Source organism: Patella vulgata, chromosome 3 (genome assembly GCF_932274485.2).
Source record: "Patella vulgata chromosome 3, xgPatVulg1.2, whole genome shotgun sequence".
Lineage (NCBI taxonomy): Eukaryota > Metazoa > Mollusca > Gastropoda > Patellidae > Patella > Patella vulgata.
In genome coordinates, this window is record NC_065881.2 from 6,297,613 (window position 1) to 6,315,616 (window position 18,004).

Genomic DNA, 18,004 nt, shown 5'->3' on the forward strand with positions numbered 1-18,004 from the left:
AGTGTCCACAAACAAATTGTGGACGGACGGACGGACGGACAGACAGACGGACAGGGGCGACGGCATAGTACGTCCACATGAAAATGTGGGCGTATAAAAATCTATAGAATACTATCATATATAGGATTTGCACTCGAGAAACTGTAGAATATTTGGGGCCGTTATTTCCTACAGGTCCCCCAAAAATTCAGTAAAATAAAATAGAATTTCATCCTATAGAAAATGGGACAGCCACCCACACCTCTAGAATGGTCTATAGAATTCTACAGAAAGCTACATTGGTAATATATAGGACTTTTGGCTAAGGGTAGGCCTATACTTCGACTGACAGCCGAATAATGCCATCGTTAAACCGATAACGGAGCCCAACACCTTCATTAAATAAAACGGCAAGTTAACGACATGTTAAAGTTAACGGGGCTTCTGACAACAGACTTTCTCTCCCTTAAAGGGCAATATTGGTGCCAGTCATTATCATATATGTGATAGAGCTGGTTAAACACATTCCAAATATAATTTTAACACAGAGATCATTGCTACGATAGCTGAGTAATACAGGTTTCCTGAATCGGAAGTGACGAACGCCAAAGGAAAACACGAGTCATACCTCTATATAACTGATTGATGTCACGAGTGATAACAGATACACGGCCAAATTTTTGCTCACTTCCGATTCAGGAAACCTGTATTACTCTATATGAAAATCTATTTATACCTTCATGTGAACATTTGTCGACTGCCTTCGTTTACGACATATGATAAAAATCACATAAACAGCAACAGCAAAAAATGCGATAGCCACGATCGATCCAATAGTCGTTCCAATTTTATCCAAACACATATCGCTCTCATCACCACAATTCTGATAGCCATTACATTTTAAACTCTGGTGTATACAGCGTCCATTTTTACACCTAAACTCATCGTCTGTACAGTTTCCTGAAATCAATAATACTTTTATTGACATCTTGAACGGCTGGTTAGTGCTAAATGATAAGGCCAGCTCCGTTTTTCGTCAAAGGTCACCGTGTGTAAACAGGGCTAGCGCTAATCCCAACCCTAAATCCTAACCCTGGATCTAGCCACAATGCTTACCCTAACCCTAACCTATCATCTCGCCCACACGTGCCCAAACCTTATCTACATCTTAGCCACCTTGACAAAAATTGAGCTGGCCTTAACAAATAGATTTAGCCTTGAATGGCTTGAATCCAATTACATTTCGTTTTATTCTGATGTTGTACTCCTATGTTAATATTCATTCTTGACAGATCAAATTGTCTGTACTGGTTTAAGGAAATGAAATGAAATGAGGTTTAACGCACTATTGTTCTGCTCAGTGACGAATCATGCAGTCACTGGGCCCTCAGTGACAAGGTGGCACCTTAGGGCCGGAGAAGGGTGTCAAAGTGGGTTCACTCCCCCCCCCCCCCCCGGTCTTGAGGAGATCCGGAGATTCTCTCCCGATTTTTGAAATTTCGACCTGAAATGTTGGTCTGTGGAGTATACCCGATAATTTCAAAACTCATCGAAAAAAGGCCACTTTGTTTCACTATTTTGGGGAAAATGGTCTTCATTATTTTCTTCTACAAAATGATCCGTCACTGGTTCGACGGGCATACGCCATACAGTGTGCTATGAGGGAAATTTTGCCCAAACAGTGAAACTACGGCCTACTCTTATATCAAATCCCAACTGTCAAGGGCTCTATTACGTACATGCTTATGTGTACACAGGACCTCGTTTTTTCATACAATCTTAACAACAATACATTGTCCCTTGTCAGCCCCTCCATCCTGCACCACTGACAAGGGGGAACCACACCAAAAAGTCCTGATGAACTTTCTCAGCGAATGCAGGGATCAAACTAGGGACCTCCAGGATTGCAAGCCTTAAGGTCTATTGACTGCATGTGGAACCAAGTGACAGAAATAAACTACCAGAGAAATTATTTGACAGGTAATGATGGGTGGAATTATCGACTACACAGAGGTAGGAGTATCCTCTTGAACAATAAGTAAAAGCAATATCTGAAGATATTTTTATTAGGAAATTAAGATATTTCAAACATTAAAAAAGCTAAGTTTTATTGGGGTCTGCTTGTTGGATTAACGTTTTCTGCTCCATCTTTTCGATGGAAACATATATTTAACATCAAAAGATGAAGCATGTACAATGTTTAAGATATAAAACTTATCCATGTCCGATGAAAGATGCATTATGTAAGAGCAAAATCTGCCTATTGCAGGTCTGTCTTTTGGCTTCAAAATTAACTTGACAAGACCATAATCAACTCTCTAGTCCATCGGATGCTCAAGATTTTCATTGGATTGAAACAAGATCCTAATTTAATAATTTAAATAAAACAATGGATAATCAAGACTTTGTTTAATATCGTAACAACAGTAGCAATGACAATCAAGACTTCGCTATTATCCAAACAGCCATGACTTCGATCAGAATGAAATGAAATGGGGTTTAACGTCCTACTGTTCTGCTCCTATACTTGGCTAATGAAGACGGTCATATTCCATACAGTGTGCTATGAGGGAAATTTTGCCCGGGCAGCGGCACTATTGTCTACTCTTATATCAAATTCCAACTGCCAAGGGATCTTTTACGTGCATTCCAATGTATACACGGAACCTCAGTTTTTTTGTCTCACCCGAAGGACTAGACAGCTGTCCTTGTCAGGCCCTCTGTCCTGCATCACTAACAAGGGGAAACCACGCCGGAAAAAGATCAGAATGAAGTAATTTGTCTGACATTTTTAATATATTTATTTTTCATTATCTTTTTAAACTATTATAGCAAGAACTGCCAGCTCTTTATCTCAATTTTACATAATGCATCTTTAATATAGGCTTTTTGTCAGTGTCCAGGTCACTGGGTTAAATCTAATTGATAAGGCCAACTTCAAGTTTGGTCAAAGGTCACGAAATGTAAATAGTGCCAGTGCTAATCCCAACCCTAACCCTATCCCTGGACCCAGCTGTAACACTTACCCTAACCTACAATCATGCCAATAATCACGTGCCCTAACCTTATTTACATCTCAGCGACCTTGACGAAATCTTGAGTTGGCCTTAAAAAATAGATCTAGCCGGTGTCACTGGGAAAGTCTAGTTACTCGGAACTAATCAACACCAGACCAATGAGAGTAGGACCAATAAATATCAGATTATTATTGTGCACCCGTTGATACAAGAATTAAACTTAATAGTGGGTACTATATGAAAGACATTTAAAAGCAATGCCCACCAGCAGTTTGCTCGTCAAATATTAATATTTACGGCACCTTAACGTGCTGCCAAGACATCCATTTATCATGTCTTCTGAATGACTAGACAATTTTCTGTGTCATATTCTCCGTCTCGCACCAGCAAGGTGAAACAGAACAGACAGGAAAATATTAGTCATCGAGCTAACCCGTCTGCCATGATCACTGAGTAAAAAAAAAACAAACTCAAACCTTTTTAAAGACGTCCCACAGACCAAGGTTGACATGGGTGACGGAAACATACAAAAACATACAGATAAATCTCAGAAATGCATAACACCATAACGAAAGAATTCATACAAGATTCTCTAAAATAAAAATATATTGTAAGTAGTTTGGGTAATCAGATTTCAAAATGGAGGATAAACAGGAACAAGCCAACAGTGAGGCTGATGTCCCCCGCCGAAATTGCAAAATAAATAGATGACACATATTAATTAATCGCACATTTATTTTTTTCACTAAGTTTCATCACTCTCTATCAGATAGAATCAAGATTATCTTGTCCCAAACCATCGACAAATGAAATCGATTAGCTCTGCTTAGCTTCAGCTCGAAATGTTAATTATTGAACTCAGTCAAGACATTCACCTAATGAACATCTACATATACATCAAGTTTAAACATTCACCTAATAGACACCTATGCCAAGTTTGAACATTCTACCTCAATTAGAAGGAGAGTTATTGTGTTCCAAAGTTTCTACCAATCAAATTGCTTATCACTCTGCTTACCCTCAGCAAAAAATGTTCATTATCGAACTTAGTTAAGGTATTCATATAATAAATCTATACACCAAGTTTCATCAATCTCACTTAATTAGAACTAAAGTTATCGTGTCCCAAAGCATCAACCAATCAAATTGCTTATCTCTGCTTACCCTAAGCGGAAAATGCTCATCTTCGAACTCCATCAAGGCATTGACCTAATCAACACATACACCAAGTTTGAACATTCTAGCTCAATTAGGAAGAGAGTTATCGTGCCCCAAAGTATCAACCAATCAAATTGCTTATCTCTGCTTACCCTAAGCGGAAAATGCTCATCTTCGAACTCCATCAAGGCATTGACCTAATAAACACATACACCAAGTTTGAACATTCTAGCTCAATTAAAAGTTATCGTGTCCCAAAGCATCAACCAATCAAATTGCTTATCTCTGCTTACCCTAAGCGGAAAATGCTCATCTTCGAACTCCATCAAGGCATTGACCTAATCAACACATACACCAAGTTTGAACATTCTAGCCCAATTAGGAAGAGAGTTATCGTGTCCCAAAGCATCAACCAATCAAATTGCTTATCTCTGCTTACCCTAAGCGGAAAATGCTCATCTTCGAACTCCATCAAGGCATTGACCTAATAAACACATACACCAAGTTTGAACATTCTAGCTCAATTAGGAAGAGAGTTATTGTGTCCCAAAAAGTGTGACGGACAGACAGACGGACGGACAGACAGACGGACAGACAGATGGACAGACAGACAGACAGACGGACGAACCCATTTTAATAGTCCCCTGCTTTCTTCGAAAGGCGGGGGACAATAAGAAATACACTATAGGCCTAATCTGATATGATAATCAGCATTGCATATACATTAAGATTGGCAGAAACAAAAATATGTATAGTTTAAAGGCTCAATACCACTCTTGTTGTAACTGAATAATATGTCCCAATCTTTATTCTGGTCAACAAATTGTACTATTTTACAATATTCCAATTAATTGATGATACAAATTTCATCTTAGAACACCTAATTTAAAAAAATTGGAAAAATTCAACTAAATGATTTGAAAAGCCTGACGTAAAGCTTTTCAAATGTGACTTGGATTTAAAAATATTTTTGAACCCTCTTGACAAGTAAAATAGGATTTAATGGATAATTTACACAACAGGTAAGACACTAACATATCTAGTATTTAGAATAAGGCTATTTTCTATTTTCTGGAGCTGTCAAACCAGCAAGAGTGTTATTGTCCCTTTAATGATCGAGAGCGAGACATTAAGTAATATATTGATACTGCACGAGGCGTTAGCCGAGTGTTGTTTTAATATATTACACAATGTCTTTAGCTCGAGACCCTTAAATAACATAAAATACAGACACTATCCTGCACATGCTTTTCAAAGCATGTCACGCGAGTCCAATATTTCCTGTAGTATAGATAATGTACGATTGGCAAGTTTCCCGTACATTATTGGAAATGTTATTCAATGGTTCAAGAGAGAGAGAGAGGGTTTAACGTCCACTCGTCACAAACTAGGTCATTTCGGGACTAACATATGGTTCAATTTTATTTCAGTAATTCGCTTGCGCATAGGGGTTTTTAGCAGTGGGAGGAAACCGGAGGACCCAGAGAAAACCCACGAGGTTGGAAAGATGGAGGATAAGCCTGGATATGAAATACACTATTGGAATGGCTGTAAGAATGGCAGAAAAAAAACACCTAAGTCATTAAACAGACATTATACAAGAGCTAAATCTGCCTATTGCAGGTCTTTCTTTAGGCCTTAAATGTTATCTAAATTATTGTTTAGACATTTATTAACATGACCATAATTAACACATGATGCCATCGAATGGGTCCGATTTTAAGTAGATTCATTTAAAACTGGTGAAGCGAGGCTAAGCTTCAAACAAATTAAATGTACATGTATTAAAATTATATTTGGAACATGTTTAACAGGTTCTATCACATATGAGAGAGAGAGAGAGAAATGGGGTTTAACGTCCACTCGACACAAACTAGGTCATTTCGGGACTAACATATGGTTTAATTTTATTTCAATTATTCGCTTGCGCGTAGGGGTCTTTAGCAGTGGGAGGAAACCGGAGGACCCGGAGAAAACCCACGAGGTTGGACAGGCGACACTACTCCTTGTCACGTACAACCAAGGAATGGAAACCTCGCCAGTTGACTCAATGACAGACTGTATGATACAGCGCGCGCGTGCTAACCATTCGGCCATCCAACCCCCCCCCCCCCCCCTATCACATATGTGATAATGACTGACACTAATATTGTCGTTTAAAGCAACCATCAAATTGTCAAATTGTCAAATACACGTACATTAAACCAGAAGAGGGTATATTTCCTGTGGCTCTCGTAGAGTTTTACAATGAGAGAGAGAGAGAGAAATGGGGTTTAACGTCCACTAAACACAAATTAGGTCATTTCGGGACTAACACATGGTTCAGTTTTATTTTAATAATTCGCTTGCACGTAGGGGTTTTAGCAGTGGGAGGACGCAGAGAAAACCAATGAGATTGGACAGGCGACCCTACTCCTTGTCACGTACAACTGGGGAATCGAAGTCTTACAATGAACAGTAGTGGTAGCCGCATAGATTAGCAGAATTGTGTGTCAACGAGCAAAGACAAGTGGTATAAACAGTTTAATGCATAAATTCTTAAAAAGTTTTATCACTCCCAACTCCGAACCAGTTTTATGTTCGCAGTAAGAACCAAATCAACATATTACAAGATATAATAATAAAACTAAATATAGGGAGAGAGGCAGAGATGGGGTTTGAGGTCCACTCAACACAAACTAGGTGTAATACTGTGCTTACTAAAGCTAGTTGGTCATCGTCTATCTATATAATATATGTGTGAATAATTTGCCTGTTTGTTTGTCTGTCTGTCTGTTCAGGGTTGGTGGCTACACTAGCGCTGTCATGAGGCTGAAAATTCGTGCATAGGGGTAGCTCGAACCAGGGAGTAACATAGGCTAGTTGGCATAGGCCTACCACTTCCGGTTTCTGAGTTAAACTACTTTCAAACCGTGCTGCGTCGGGTCATCTGCTAGTAATACACAAACTTATAAAAAAACAAAAAAAATTGTCACCTGAGAAGAGAAGCTTACAAATTATACATTTTTAAACTAAATACAATTTAAGATTATATACAATTTAAGACTATATATACATTCCAGGTATAGATATACATTTGTACACTAATTATCTTCTTTAATTTATGTCTTACCAGCTCCAATCTAAATAAAATACAGATCTATATTTCGTTTCGTTTTTTCTTTTATACTTTCGACGGCCTCTACCATCAGAGGTCATACGAGCGGCTTTTGACCCTATGACGTCAGACATTTTAATAACTAATCAGCGTTGATGTTTCTAGTGGGTTACCCACGGTTCCGTGCAACTCGCGCCAAAAACTCGCCGTAATAGACTGTTTTTATTGGCTAATTTCTCACATCATCCAGAACGCGGATTATAAACTATAAAAAAACGAAACGAAATAGGATCTGTGTTTCAATCAGATTGGACCAGCTCCGGCAAATGTCTTTTCAGTATACTTGTCTTCTAAAATGCATTTGCTATTTTTATGGTTGCGATGGAGTCTAACTTTGTTTTAGTTAATTACAATCCTTTTTACAATCTCATAGTGTACACTAACTTTATACCGCCCATTTTACATAATGTACAAGATTCAAAATATCGAAATACAAAAATCCAAATTTAGCCATAATTGTGTTTTGGTTTTCTGACTTGTGTGTCTCAGTTAGCCAGAGCTGATTATAATTAAAGTAGACAATTTAAAATAAAAACAGTTACAGATCTATATTTCAATTTGTGAAAATATGTTAATAAATATACACGTGCTCATCAAAACACATTACACCATTATATGGAATACAAGTTAATTACTTGAAAGATTTAGTTCTGACAACATTTCGATGAGAGTTCTCTCCCCTTTATCAAGCAAATTAGTATGCAAGATTTGTTAATTAATATAGTGCTCGTCAAAACACATTACACCATTATATGGAATATAAGTTAATTACTTGAAAGATTTATTTCTGAAGACGTTTCGATTTGTTAATTAATATAGTGCTCGTCAAAACACATTACACCATTATATGGAATATAAGTTAATTACTTGAAAGATTTATTTCTGAAGACGTTTCGACAAGGGTTCTCTCGTCTTCATCAAGCAAATTAATACGCAACTTAAATTAATATTCCTGTTATATCTACATGTATAGTGCAATTTGTAAAAAAAAGTTTATAAAAATTGTGCGACTCAGGGCCCTGTTTCTCGAAATCTTAAATAAAGATAAAATCCAAATTTTAGTAGATACTTCAATTTTGATTGGCTAAGCACTAAAATCAATCTAATATTATCCAATCAAATTACTAAAATTTGGATTTTATCTTGGTTAAAAATTTCGTGAAACAGGGCCCAGGTTTTTATTAATGATTATTAAAAAGATTAAATTTTCTTTTAAAAAATGCAAAGACGATAACTACACTTAAATATTTATTCCTTGTTTTTCTAATAAATGAAATTTTAAGCGTATATATACCAGGCAAGCTCATCATTCTAGTTGCATTTCAGATTAACTAGTTGCTTGAATTTAAAGGGCCACTTTACTGGGTTCTTCACTGACCGCGCTATAAGGTGGGGGAGCATAATTCATGTTGGGGTTACCCTGTGGAGGGTAGGGGCCTGGTGGGTATTGACCAGGTGGGGGATACTGTCCAGGTGGTGGATACTGTCCAGGTGGAGGATACTGCCCAGGCGGGGGATACTGCCCAGGTGGGGGATACTGCCCAGGAGGTGGGTACTGTCCTGGCTGTGGATAAGCAGGATAAGCTTGTGGTGGGGCTTGACCTTGTGGTGGGTAGACTGGTGGTGCTTGCTGCATAGGTACACTTTCAGTAGTCTGTAAAAAAAGGTTATTATTTGATTATAGGTTCAATTCTACTCAATATAGAATATCATAGAAACTGTATTATGCACCTCTGCTTGTATTAATTAGTCTGCTCAGTTACCTGGCTTTGCACAGGTGGGTGTTTTAGGTAGTTTTGATTTTGAGATAATGGGGTTTAACTCCACTCGACACAAACATTTCGGGACTAACATATGGTTCAATTTTATTTCAATAATTTGCTTGCACGTAGGGGTCTTTAGCAGTGGGGGGAAACCGGAGGACCCGGAGAAAACCCATGAGGTTGGACAGACGATCCTACCTCTTGTCACGTACAACCGGGTTCAAATTGACTTATTGACTTATTGACAGACCTCATGATACACGCGAATGAGCCAACCATTCGGCCATCCAACCCCCCTATATATGATGAGTAATCTAGCTTGATGTAAGTTAAAAATCTGTTTTTACCTTCATGTGAACATTTCCATTTCTTGCTTGTCTGCGTCTACGACATATGAAAACAACACCCACAACAATGAGGACAACAAATGCGACGGCTACGATAGCACCAACAATTGAACCAATTTTACTATAACACATATCACTCTCATCACCACAGTTTTGATAGCCGTTACATTTTAAACTGTTGTGTATACAGCGTCCATTGTTACACCTAAACTCGTGGTCTGTACAGTTTCCTGAAAACAACAACATGCTCGTAGGAACGATTTTTGTAAATGTTGGACTATGGCTGAATAAACGGAATAACACAAAGCGAAACTAGACGCGCAAATTTTGGCATTAAGATACGTACGACTTTCAGTCGTACAGTTTTATTCTGTGGGAAAATAAATTTTTACACTTATTAAATGTCACCAAGAGAAACTGGACGCGCAAGTGTTGGCATTAACGGACAACAAGGTATGTACAAATTTCATTTGTGTAGTTTTATTCTCTGAGAAAATAAGTTTTTACACTTATTAATTGTCACATGCTATAAAAAATGGTTTTGTGAGACCCAAGACATTGTTTTTAACCATAATTATTTGTGAGCGTTCGTTTAAGAAGAATGTCTAATGACAATCTGATTAAAATAAAGATCTGTATTTCGTTTCGTTTTTTTTATACTTTTGATGGCCTTCACTACATGTAGATCTGACCGGTTGTAGTGGGAGGTCGCATCAGGGGTCATAAGAGTGGCTTTTGACCCTACGACGTCAAGACTTTTGATTAACTAATCAGCGTTGAAGTTTCTACTGGGATATCCACAGTTACATGCAATGGACTGCACGCCATATCAATTAGGCTCCGAGTTCACAAAGCATTCTCAGACTTAAGTTAAGAATTTACTCAAAATTGTTTGCCTTATTTTAACTTGAGTATAGACATTTATAAAATTTTTGTTGTTTTAATGTATCAAATACATCAATAAGAAACTATGTGCAAAGTTTTGTGTTTCGGGATCAAAGATATTTTTCATAAACGGTGATTGAAACTTGAGTGAATTCTCAACTTAAGTCTGAGAACGCGGGTTACATAACAACTCTTCGAGATCTTAGACTAGTAAAGACAAGTAAAACAATTTTTGAACTATAAAAAATGAAACGAAATAGGATCTGTGATTTAATCGGATGGTTTAAACATACATTATGCAAGAGCTAAATCTGTCTATTGCAGGTCTTTCTTTAGGCCTGAAATGTTATTAATTAGACCTTAAAGTTACAATTTCATATTTTTAAGTTATATTTTTAAAATTTATTAAAATAAAGCCTTAAAATAGATGGTATCTATAAACAGTTCTACCTTGTTAAAGAATAATCCTATTAATCCTATAATTCACTATTGCCAGTTGAGAAATTGGCAAAAATATCATTTTCAACTTCAAATTCAAATGTTTGAAGATAGCTATTCTATGGGGGGAATAGAAAAACAAAGGAGGTAATTGTGTTATTATTTCCAGGGTCAAAGGATTTTTAAGTGGGAGAATAATACCTAGTGAGTTGACAACCTATTGAGCAAAAGACATAGAAATAATTATGTTTTGACTTTCTTAGAAAATATGAAATTATCGCTTTAACTAAATTATCCAGCCCATTAATCAACTCTTAATAGTAAGTGCAGGGGGACTGCACCACACATAATTTACACAAAAAAACCAAATACATGGACAAGACATCATACTCAGAAAAACACAAATAAACAAATAATTCAAAAAAAAAAAGTGAATGGATCTGAGGGCTAGCCGTAAGCGTCCACTGCGTTGTAGTGACACAGACTTAACTCATATTTGGAAACAATCAGGAATACAACCCAAAGAAACCATTGAGTAATGCCAGCATGAGTGATGATCTGCTATATGCAACAAGTCATCCGATTTGCTACTCAACTTTCATTCATGATTTAATCATGAAATGGATAATCGAGACTATGTTTTTTATCGTGCGATATTTACTGGATTAGGATCCAATTTGCTGCTCAACTTTCATTCATGATTTAATCATGAAATGGATAATCGAGACTATGTTTTTTATCGTGCGATATTTACTGGATTAAGATCCGATTTGCTGCTCAAATTTCATTCAAGATTTAATCATGAAATGGATAATCGAGACTATGTTTTTTTATGGTACCGACTTTAGTAAAGATGATCGAGGCTAGGCCCAAAAATCAAACGCTAAATTATCGGTTCACAGTGGAATGAGTTCATCAATTTGACTGAAATTTTCAGCAAATTCCCTTTACATTATCTACATCTAAGTTTTAACTATTATAGTGAGAACTGCCAGCTCTTTATCTAATAATCTCCCATAATGTATCTTTAATCCTTGGGATGGTACCAGTTACATGTATACAGACATCATGCAATAATGGATCCCCCGGGGATTTCAGTGTTTTACTGTACCTGTGTGATAGGCTGTGAAATAAAGATCAAAGCCATCATCATCGCCATGGTAATCACTAACAAACAATAACGTCATTGATCTACCAGATGTGTAGAGGAAATGGCGAGGACGGGTTTCCCCACATAATTTAGATGCTCCTGCAAAAAAAGAAAATAAATAATTGATCAGGAAAATTAAATTTCATTTTTTGGTCGTTATTGGTCACTAATGGTCACCAGTTTCCTGCAATGGGTCCCTGGGAAAATTTCATACTAAACTTAGGCTGTCTGTCTACAAATACTGTCCAACCTCGTGGGTTTCCTCCGGTTTCCTCTCACTGCTAAAGACCCCTACGCGCAAGCGAATTATTGAAATAAAATTGAACCATGTGTTAGTTCCGAAATGACCTAGTTTGTGTCGAGTGGACGTTAAACCCCATTTCTCTATCTCTGTCTGTCTACAAAAAGCTCCGTTTGATAACAGACACTAAGCTAGTTGACCGACATTTTAAGTCCTAAATCAACTAAGTATACTTCAGGAATTTTGTTGAGTATTTATTGGTCTTTTTGTGTATAACAGATGTGAACCGTTAACCGGAGTACACTAATTGTTGGATATGGCGACCATTTAGGGTAGAGATCTATTCTCAAAGTCAGAGAAGTTAGTTCTCTGTCTTCTCTATGTACATGTCGAGTAGATAGTTCTCTGTCTGCAGAATGAAAAAGTTTATATATTGTAATGTGTGATGAACCGTTGACCGGGTCCTATTTTCAATTCACTAAGTGAATGATATGTTCACCAGCTTACTGTGCCAATTGATGTTCTTTTTAAAATATAACTAGGGCTTGTTCTCTGGGTCGTACAAAAAGTTGATGTAGTGTGCTATGACAAATGAAAAGAAATTTCCTATTGTTCTGCACAAACCGGGCGAATGAAAATGAGAGAGACAAACGAGGTTGAACAAACTAGGTCATTTCTGGGACTAACATATGGTTCAATTTCATTTTAATCATTTGCTGGCATGTAGGGGTCTTTAGCAGTGGGAGAACCCAGAGAAAACCCACAAGGTTGGACAGCTGACCCTACTCCTTGTCACTTACACGGGGATAATCAAATCAAGACCACTTGACTCATGTGGACACTTAAACCACTAGACCACCCAACCCCACCTGTAAGCGGTAGACCCTACTATTTGTTTTATAAACAATATTTTTATTCAGACTTGTGTTTGAATAGGGACTGGGTATCTAGCTAATAGTGTTATAATCTGCCAATCACTAATTTCTTAAATTAACCACTTTAAGATCTACTGGCTAGTAAGTCGTTAACCTGTCATCACTTTTCAAGCCGTCATTGGGTAACGACGTTAATCCCATCTATTGTTTTTGTTGATTTATTATATTGTTTAATCCTTTATGCATTGTTCATCTATCGACATGTCAGTTTTAATTACAACATTTACTTTTATCCTATTATCTGACTTTCCTTAAATGTAACAAAATTTGTACATTGAAGACAGTCACTAGTTAGGATACCTTATTGAGTGTGGTAATTGGCCTGTCAGTATTGTATAACGATATATGTATATTTATGTTCAGGTATATTCAAGAATTGAGAGAGAGAGAGAGAGAAATGGGGTTTAACGTCCACTCGACACAAACTAGGCCATTTCGGGACTAACAAACTGTTTAATTTTTTTCAATAAATCGCTTGCGCATAGTGTCTTTAGCAGTGGGAGGAAACCGGAGGACCCGGAGAAAACCCACGAGGTTGGACAAGCGACCCTACTCCTTGTCACGTACAACCGGGGATTCGAAACCACCTCTGGTTTCCTTCCACTGCTAAAGACCCCTGAGCGGAATCGAATTATTGAAATAAAATTAAAGCCATATGTTAGTCCCGAAATGACCCCACATCTCTCTCTCTCTCTCTCAAAATATGCATCTATAGGTGCAAAAGGCACAAGAGAATTATTGAAATAAAATTGAACCATATGTTAGTCCCGAAATGACCTAGTTTGTGTCGAGTGGACGTTAAATCCCAGTTCTCTCTCTCTCATCTCTCAACCCTCGTAGCTAAGAGTTCTGGCGCTCGCCCTTATCAGTATTATCAACATGTGTCACCCAATAACACATTCAGACTACGGTAGATAAGGACCCTTTTTTTTTTTTTTACTTTATCGACCAGTGTCTCTCTCGTTCCCAACAGACCCTATTATCTAGCTTATACAAAATGTTCTTACCGTCTAAATATGCTCCACTGGTTGTATTACTATCATAAATAGATAAGTAATCATCACACTTGAAAAAACGTCGATCAATATCAATTTCCTTAAAATATACCATCAGTCTATGATTGGGTGGGGCAGTCACGGTCCACCGACAATTCATATTATCTCGATAATCACCCGACCGTACCAATTCCACTCGAGCACTCCATTTAAAATCAGCTTTCATATCAAGAGTTTGACCACATAATTCGCTCATATAATCTACAAAGAACAATCAAAGGAAAGGAAATCAGAAATACAATCTGTGATATGAATATTAAAAAAAACAATTAATATACCCTCCTGAGACAATCCACACTCTGTTTCGATATTAATTTGTCTTTTAGTTGCCAGAGTTTTTAATGGGAGCCACGGTGGTGGCTAAGTGGGTAAGATGATGGCTCAATAGCCTGGAGGTCGCATGTCCGATCCCTGCACTGGCCGAGGAAGTTCAACAGAATTTCCCTACATGGTTTCCCCTCGTCAGTGGTGCAGTCATTTGGATGGGATGAAAAACCAAGGTTGGGATTCGATATAAGAGTAGGCCATAGTGCCGCTGCCCGGGCAAAGTTTCCCTCATAGCACACTGTATGGTGTATGGTCCCTCTCTATGAGCCCAGTCAGAACAGAACATTTCATTAAACCCCATTTCATTTCATTTCCGAATGTTCAAAATGTCAGGTTCTACAACTCATATTAGTGATTGGCCTCTTGTCATCATTTCTAGGCCTGATTTAAGTGATTGACCTTTTGTCATTAGTTCTAGGCCTGATTTATCTCTAGTACTTATATAGAATATGTTATTCATACAGGGATCTTCAATTGATTATGGCCAGATTTGTACAAATTACAATTTATCGAAACATTGGAACAATGCAGGATGGAGGGTCTGACCTGAACAGTCTCTAGTTGTTATTTGGATGTGTAGGCTACACATTGCAAGAGAGAAATGGGGTTTAACGTCCACTTGCCACAAACTAAGTCATTTTGAGACTAACATATGGTTTAATTTTAGTTCAATAATCCGCATGCATGTAGGGGTCTTAGCCAGTGGTAGAAATACAGAGGACGTTGGACAGACGACTCTACTCCTTGTCACGTACATTACAACCAGGGAATAAAAACCACGCCAGCTGACTCAATTACAGATCTTATGATACAACACGTACACGCTAACCATTCAGCCATCCACCCCCCGCTACACATTGCACATAGAACCCTTGACAGTTGGAGTTTAAAATAGAGAAGTCCATTGCACTACTGTCCTGGCAAAATTTCCCTCATAGAACACTATATGCCGTAAATATCTTCATTTTCCCAGTCCGAGTCGGTTAAAAACAATCTGATGAAAACACAGATCCTATTTTGTTTCGCTTTTTATAGTTCAAAATTTCATTTTACTTGTCTTCACAACACTAGGATCTGGAAGATTTGTTATATAATCCGCGTTCTCGTTGATGTGAGGATTTAGCCAATGAAACGGTCTGTTACGGCGAGTTCTTGGTGTGCTTAGCACTGAACTGTGGGTAAACCACTAGAAACGTCAACGCCGATTGATTAATCAATGTCTGACGTAATAGGGTCAAAAGTTGCTCGTATGATCCCTGACACAACCTTCCACTACAACTGGTCAGATCTTTGTGTTGAGTAGGACATCGAAAGTATAAAAAAAAACGAAATATAGATCTGTATTTTAATCCGATTGGGTTAAACGCTCAATATCACTCTTGTTGTAACTGAATAATATGTCCCAATCTTTATTCTGGTCAACAAATTGTACTATTTTACAATATTCCAATTAATTGATGATACAAATTTCATCTTAACACACCTAATTTAAAAAATTGGAAAAATTCAACTAAATGATTTGAAAAGCCTGACATAAAGCTTTTCAAATGTGACTTGGATTTAAAAATATTTTTGAACCCTCTGGACAAGTAAAATAGGATTTAATGGATAATTTACACAACAGGTAGGACACTAACACATCTAGTACTTAGAATAAGGCTATTTTTATTTTCTGGAGCTGTCAAGCCAGCAACACTGCAAGAGTGTTATTGTCCCTTTAAGAAAAGCAGGATGTTACACCCTGTTTCATTTCATCATTCATGATGTGTCCTGTACTCTCAACAATCATAGATTAATTTTGATCCAGCTCCCTTAGTTAAAGGGACAATAACACTCTTACTGGCTTGAAAGCTCCAGAAAATAAATAATATCTCTATCTAAGCACTAGATGTTTAAGTGTCCTACCTGTTGTGTAAATTATCCATTACATCCTATTTTACTTGTCCAGGGGATTCGAAAATATTCTTAAATCGAAGTTTCATTTGAAAAGGTTTACGTTAGACGTTTCAAACCATTATGTTGAATTTTTCAAAATTTTTAAATAAGGTGTGTTAAGATGAAATTTGTATCATATCAATTAATTGAAATATTCTAAAATAGTACAATTTGTTGACCAGAATAAAGATTGGGACATATTATTCAGTTACAACAAGAGTGGTATTGAGCCTTTAAATTATATGATTGGTTGGATGGCCGAATGGTTAGCACATGCGTGTTGTATCGATCATAAGGTCCGTCATTGAGTCAACTGGCATGGTTTCGATTCCCTGGTTGTATGTGACAAGGAGTAGGGTTGCCTTTCCAACCTCGTGGGTTTTCCCCGGATCCTCCAGTTTCCTCCCACTGCTAAAGACCCCCTACACCCAAGCGAATTATTGAAATAAAGTTAAACAATGTTAGTCCCTAAATGACCTAGTTTGTGTCTAGTGGACGTTAAACCTCATTTCTCTCAACAATCATAGATTATGTTTGATCCAACTCCCTTTAGGGGCAAACCACTTCATTAGTACAGCCTAGGCCGGGAGTCTGAACAATTTTTCAGGATTAAGTAACTCACTGTCAGGAATAGATTTACAGATAGAGTATGGTTTGAGATTTAAAACTAACATAATCGCCCATTAATCAAAGAAATTTGGGTTTCCAGATAATAATAATAAAATATGCTTACATTTTGGGAGTGTTCCTTTACCATACACATCATATATTACAGTTATAAATAATATAACGGTATAAAGGCAAACATTTCGATGGATGGCCGCCATTATGATTATATTCCAGAGGAATCGGTTCCTGTCCACTTTTCTATACCCTTCCTAGAAAAAAATCTTAGTTTTGTACAAGCTCTCTTTAGAAGATAGACTGAATGTCAACAAATCATGTCAAAATTGTCAGCTTCCTTCGAAGGAGACCTATTATACAAAAAATCTCTATAGCGAATTGTTTAAGAATTCGCTCGATAATGCCGTACCGGAATAAACAATAAAATACGTCAACATCCACCTGAGATAGTCTCGATCACCAAGTTAAATTGTACGTATCCATTTTATCAAGTAAATATTTGCCTGGAAGAACGAGGGTATGAATAGTAAATATTTCAGTGCTCGCGCATAATGTTGTTTTGTATTTATCAGAATCACGCATCGTTGACTCAATTTTAGTCTCGATCATTTCAGTCAATTGCTTCGACTGCAAGGATGCAATCTGTTTCACAGACCTAATGCGACATCCGTCTTTTATCTCTGTCCAAGATGACTGACCTTTAAAAGGTCAGACCGCTGTCTAAGGGTGACGTCACATCACAATGTTTACCAACAAAGCAAGATGGCATCGATAACGCCCAAAAAGATTACTTCTGTGGCTTGTTTTTGTTGTTTTAAAACAAACACGAGCAGGTCAATCAGATTAGACGGTAAAAAATGTACTTCTGAAAGAATTCAGAGTTAACAAACAGAAAAAAACGTCAAATTGATGGTCACACGTGCGTTGTTTACATTGAACGTAGTAATATGAACTGGTACGGGCAAAATTATATCGTTTTACCCATTTTACGCC

General features: G+C 37.3%; 1 protein-coding gene across 1 annotated transcript; it reads right to left on the reverse strand.

The window, feature by feature from the left end:
- Window positions 1-2,027: 2,027 nt before the first annotated feature.
- Window positions 2,028-17,452, reverse strand: LOC126815933 (abnormal cell migration protein 13). The gene is made up of 5 exons (XM_050542055.1): window positions 17,121-17,452; window positions 14,078-14,326; window positions 11,856-11,993; window positions 9,422-9,651; window positions 2,028-8,965 (listed from the first exon to the last, which is right to left on the reverse strand). Exons 1-5 carry the CDS (start codon window positions 17,212-17,214, stop codon window positions 8,657-8,659), a joined length of 1,020 nt encoding a protein of 339 aa, XP_050398012.1. The 5' UTR covers window positions 17,215-17,452; the 3' UTR covers window positions 2,028-8,656.
- Window positions 17,453-18,004: the final 552 nt, after the last annotated feature.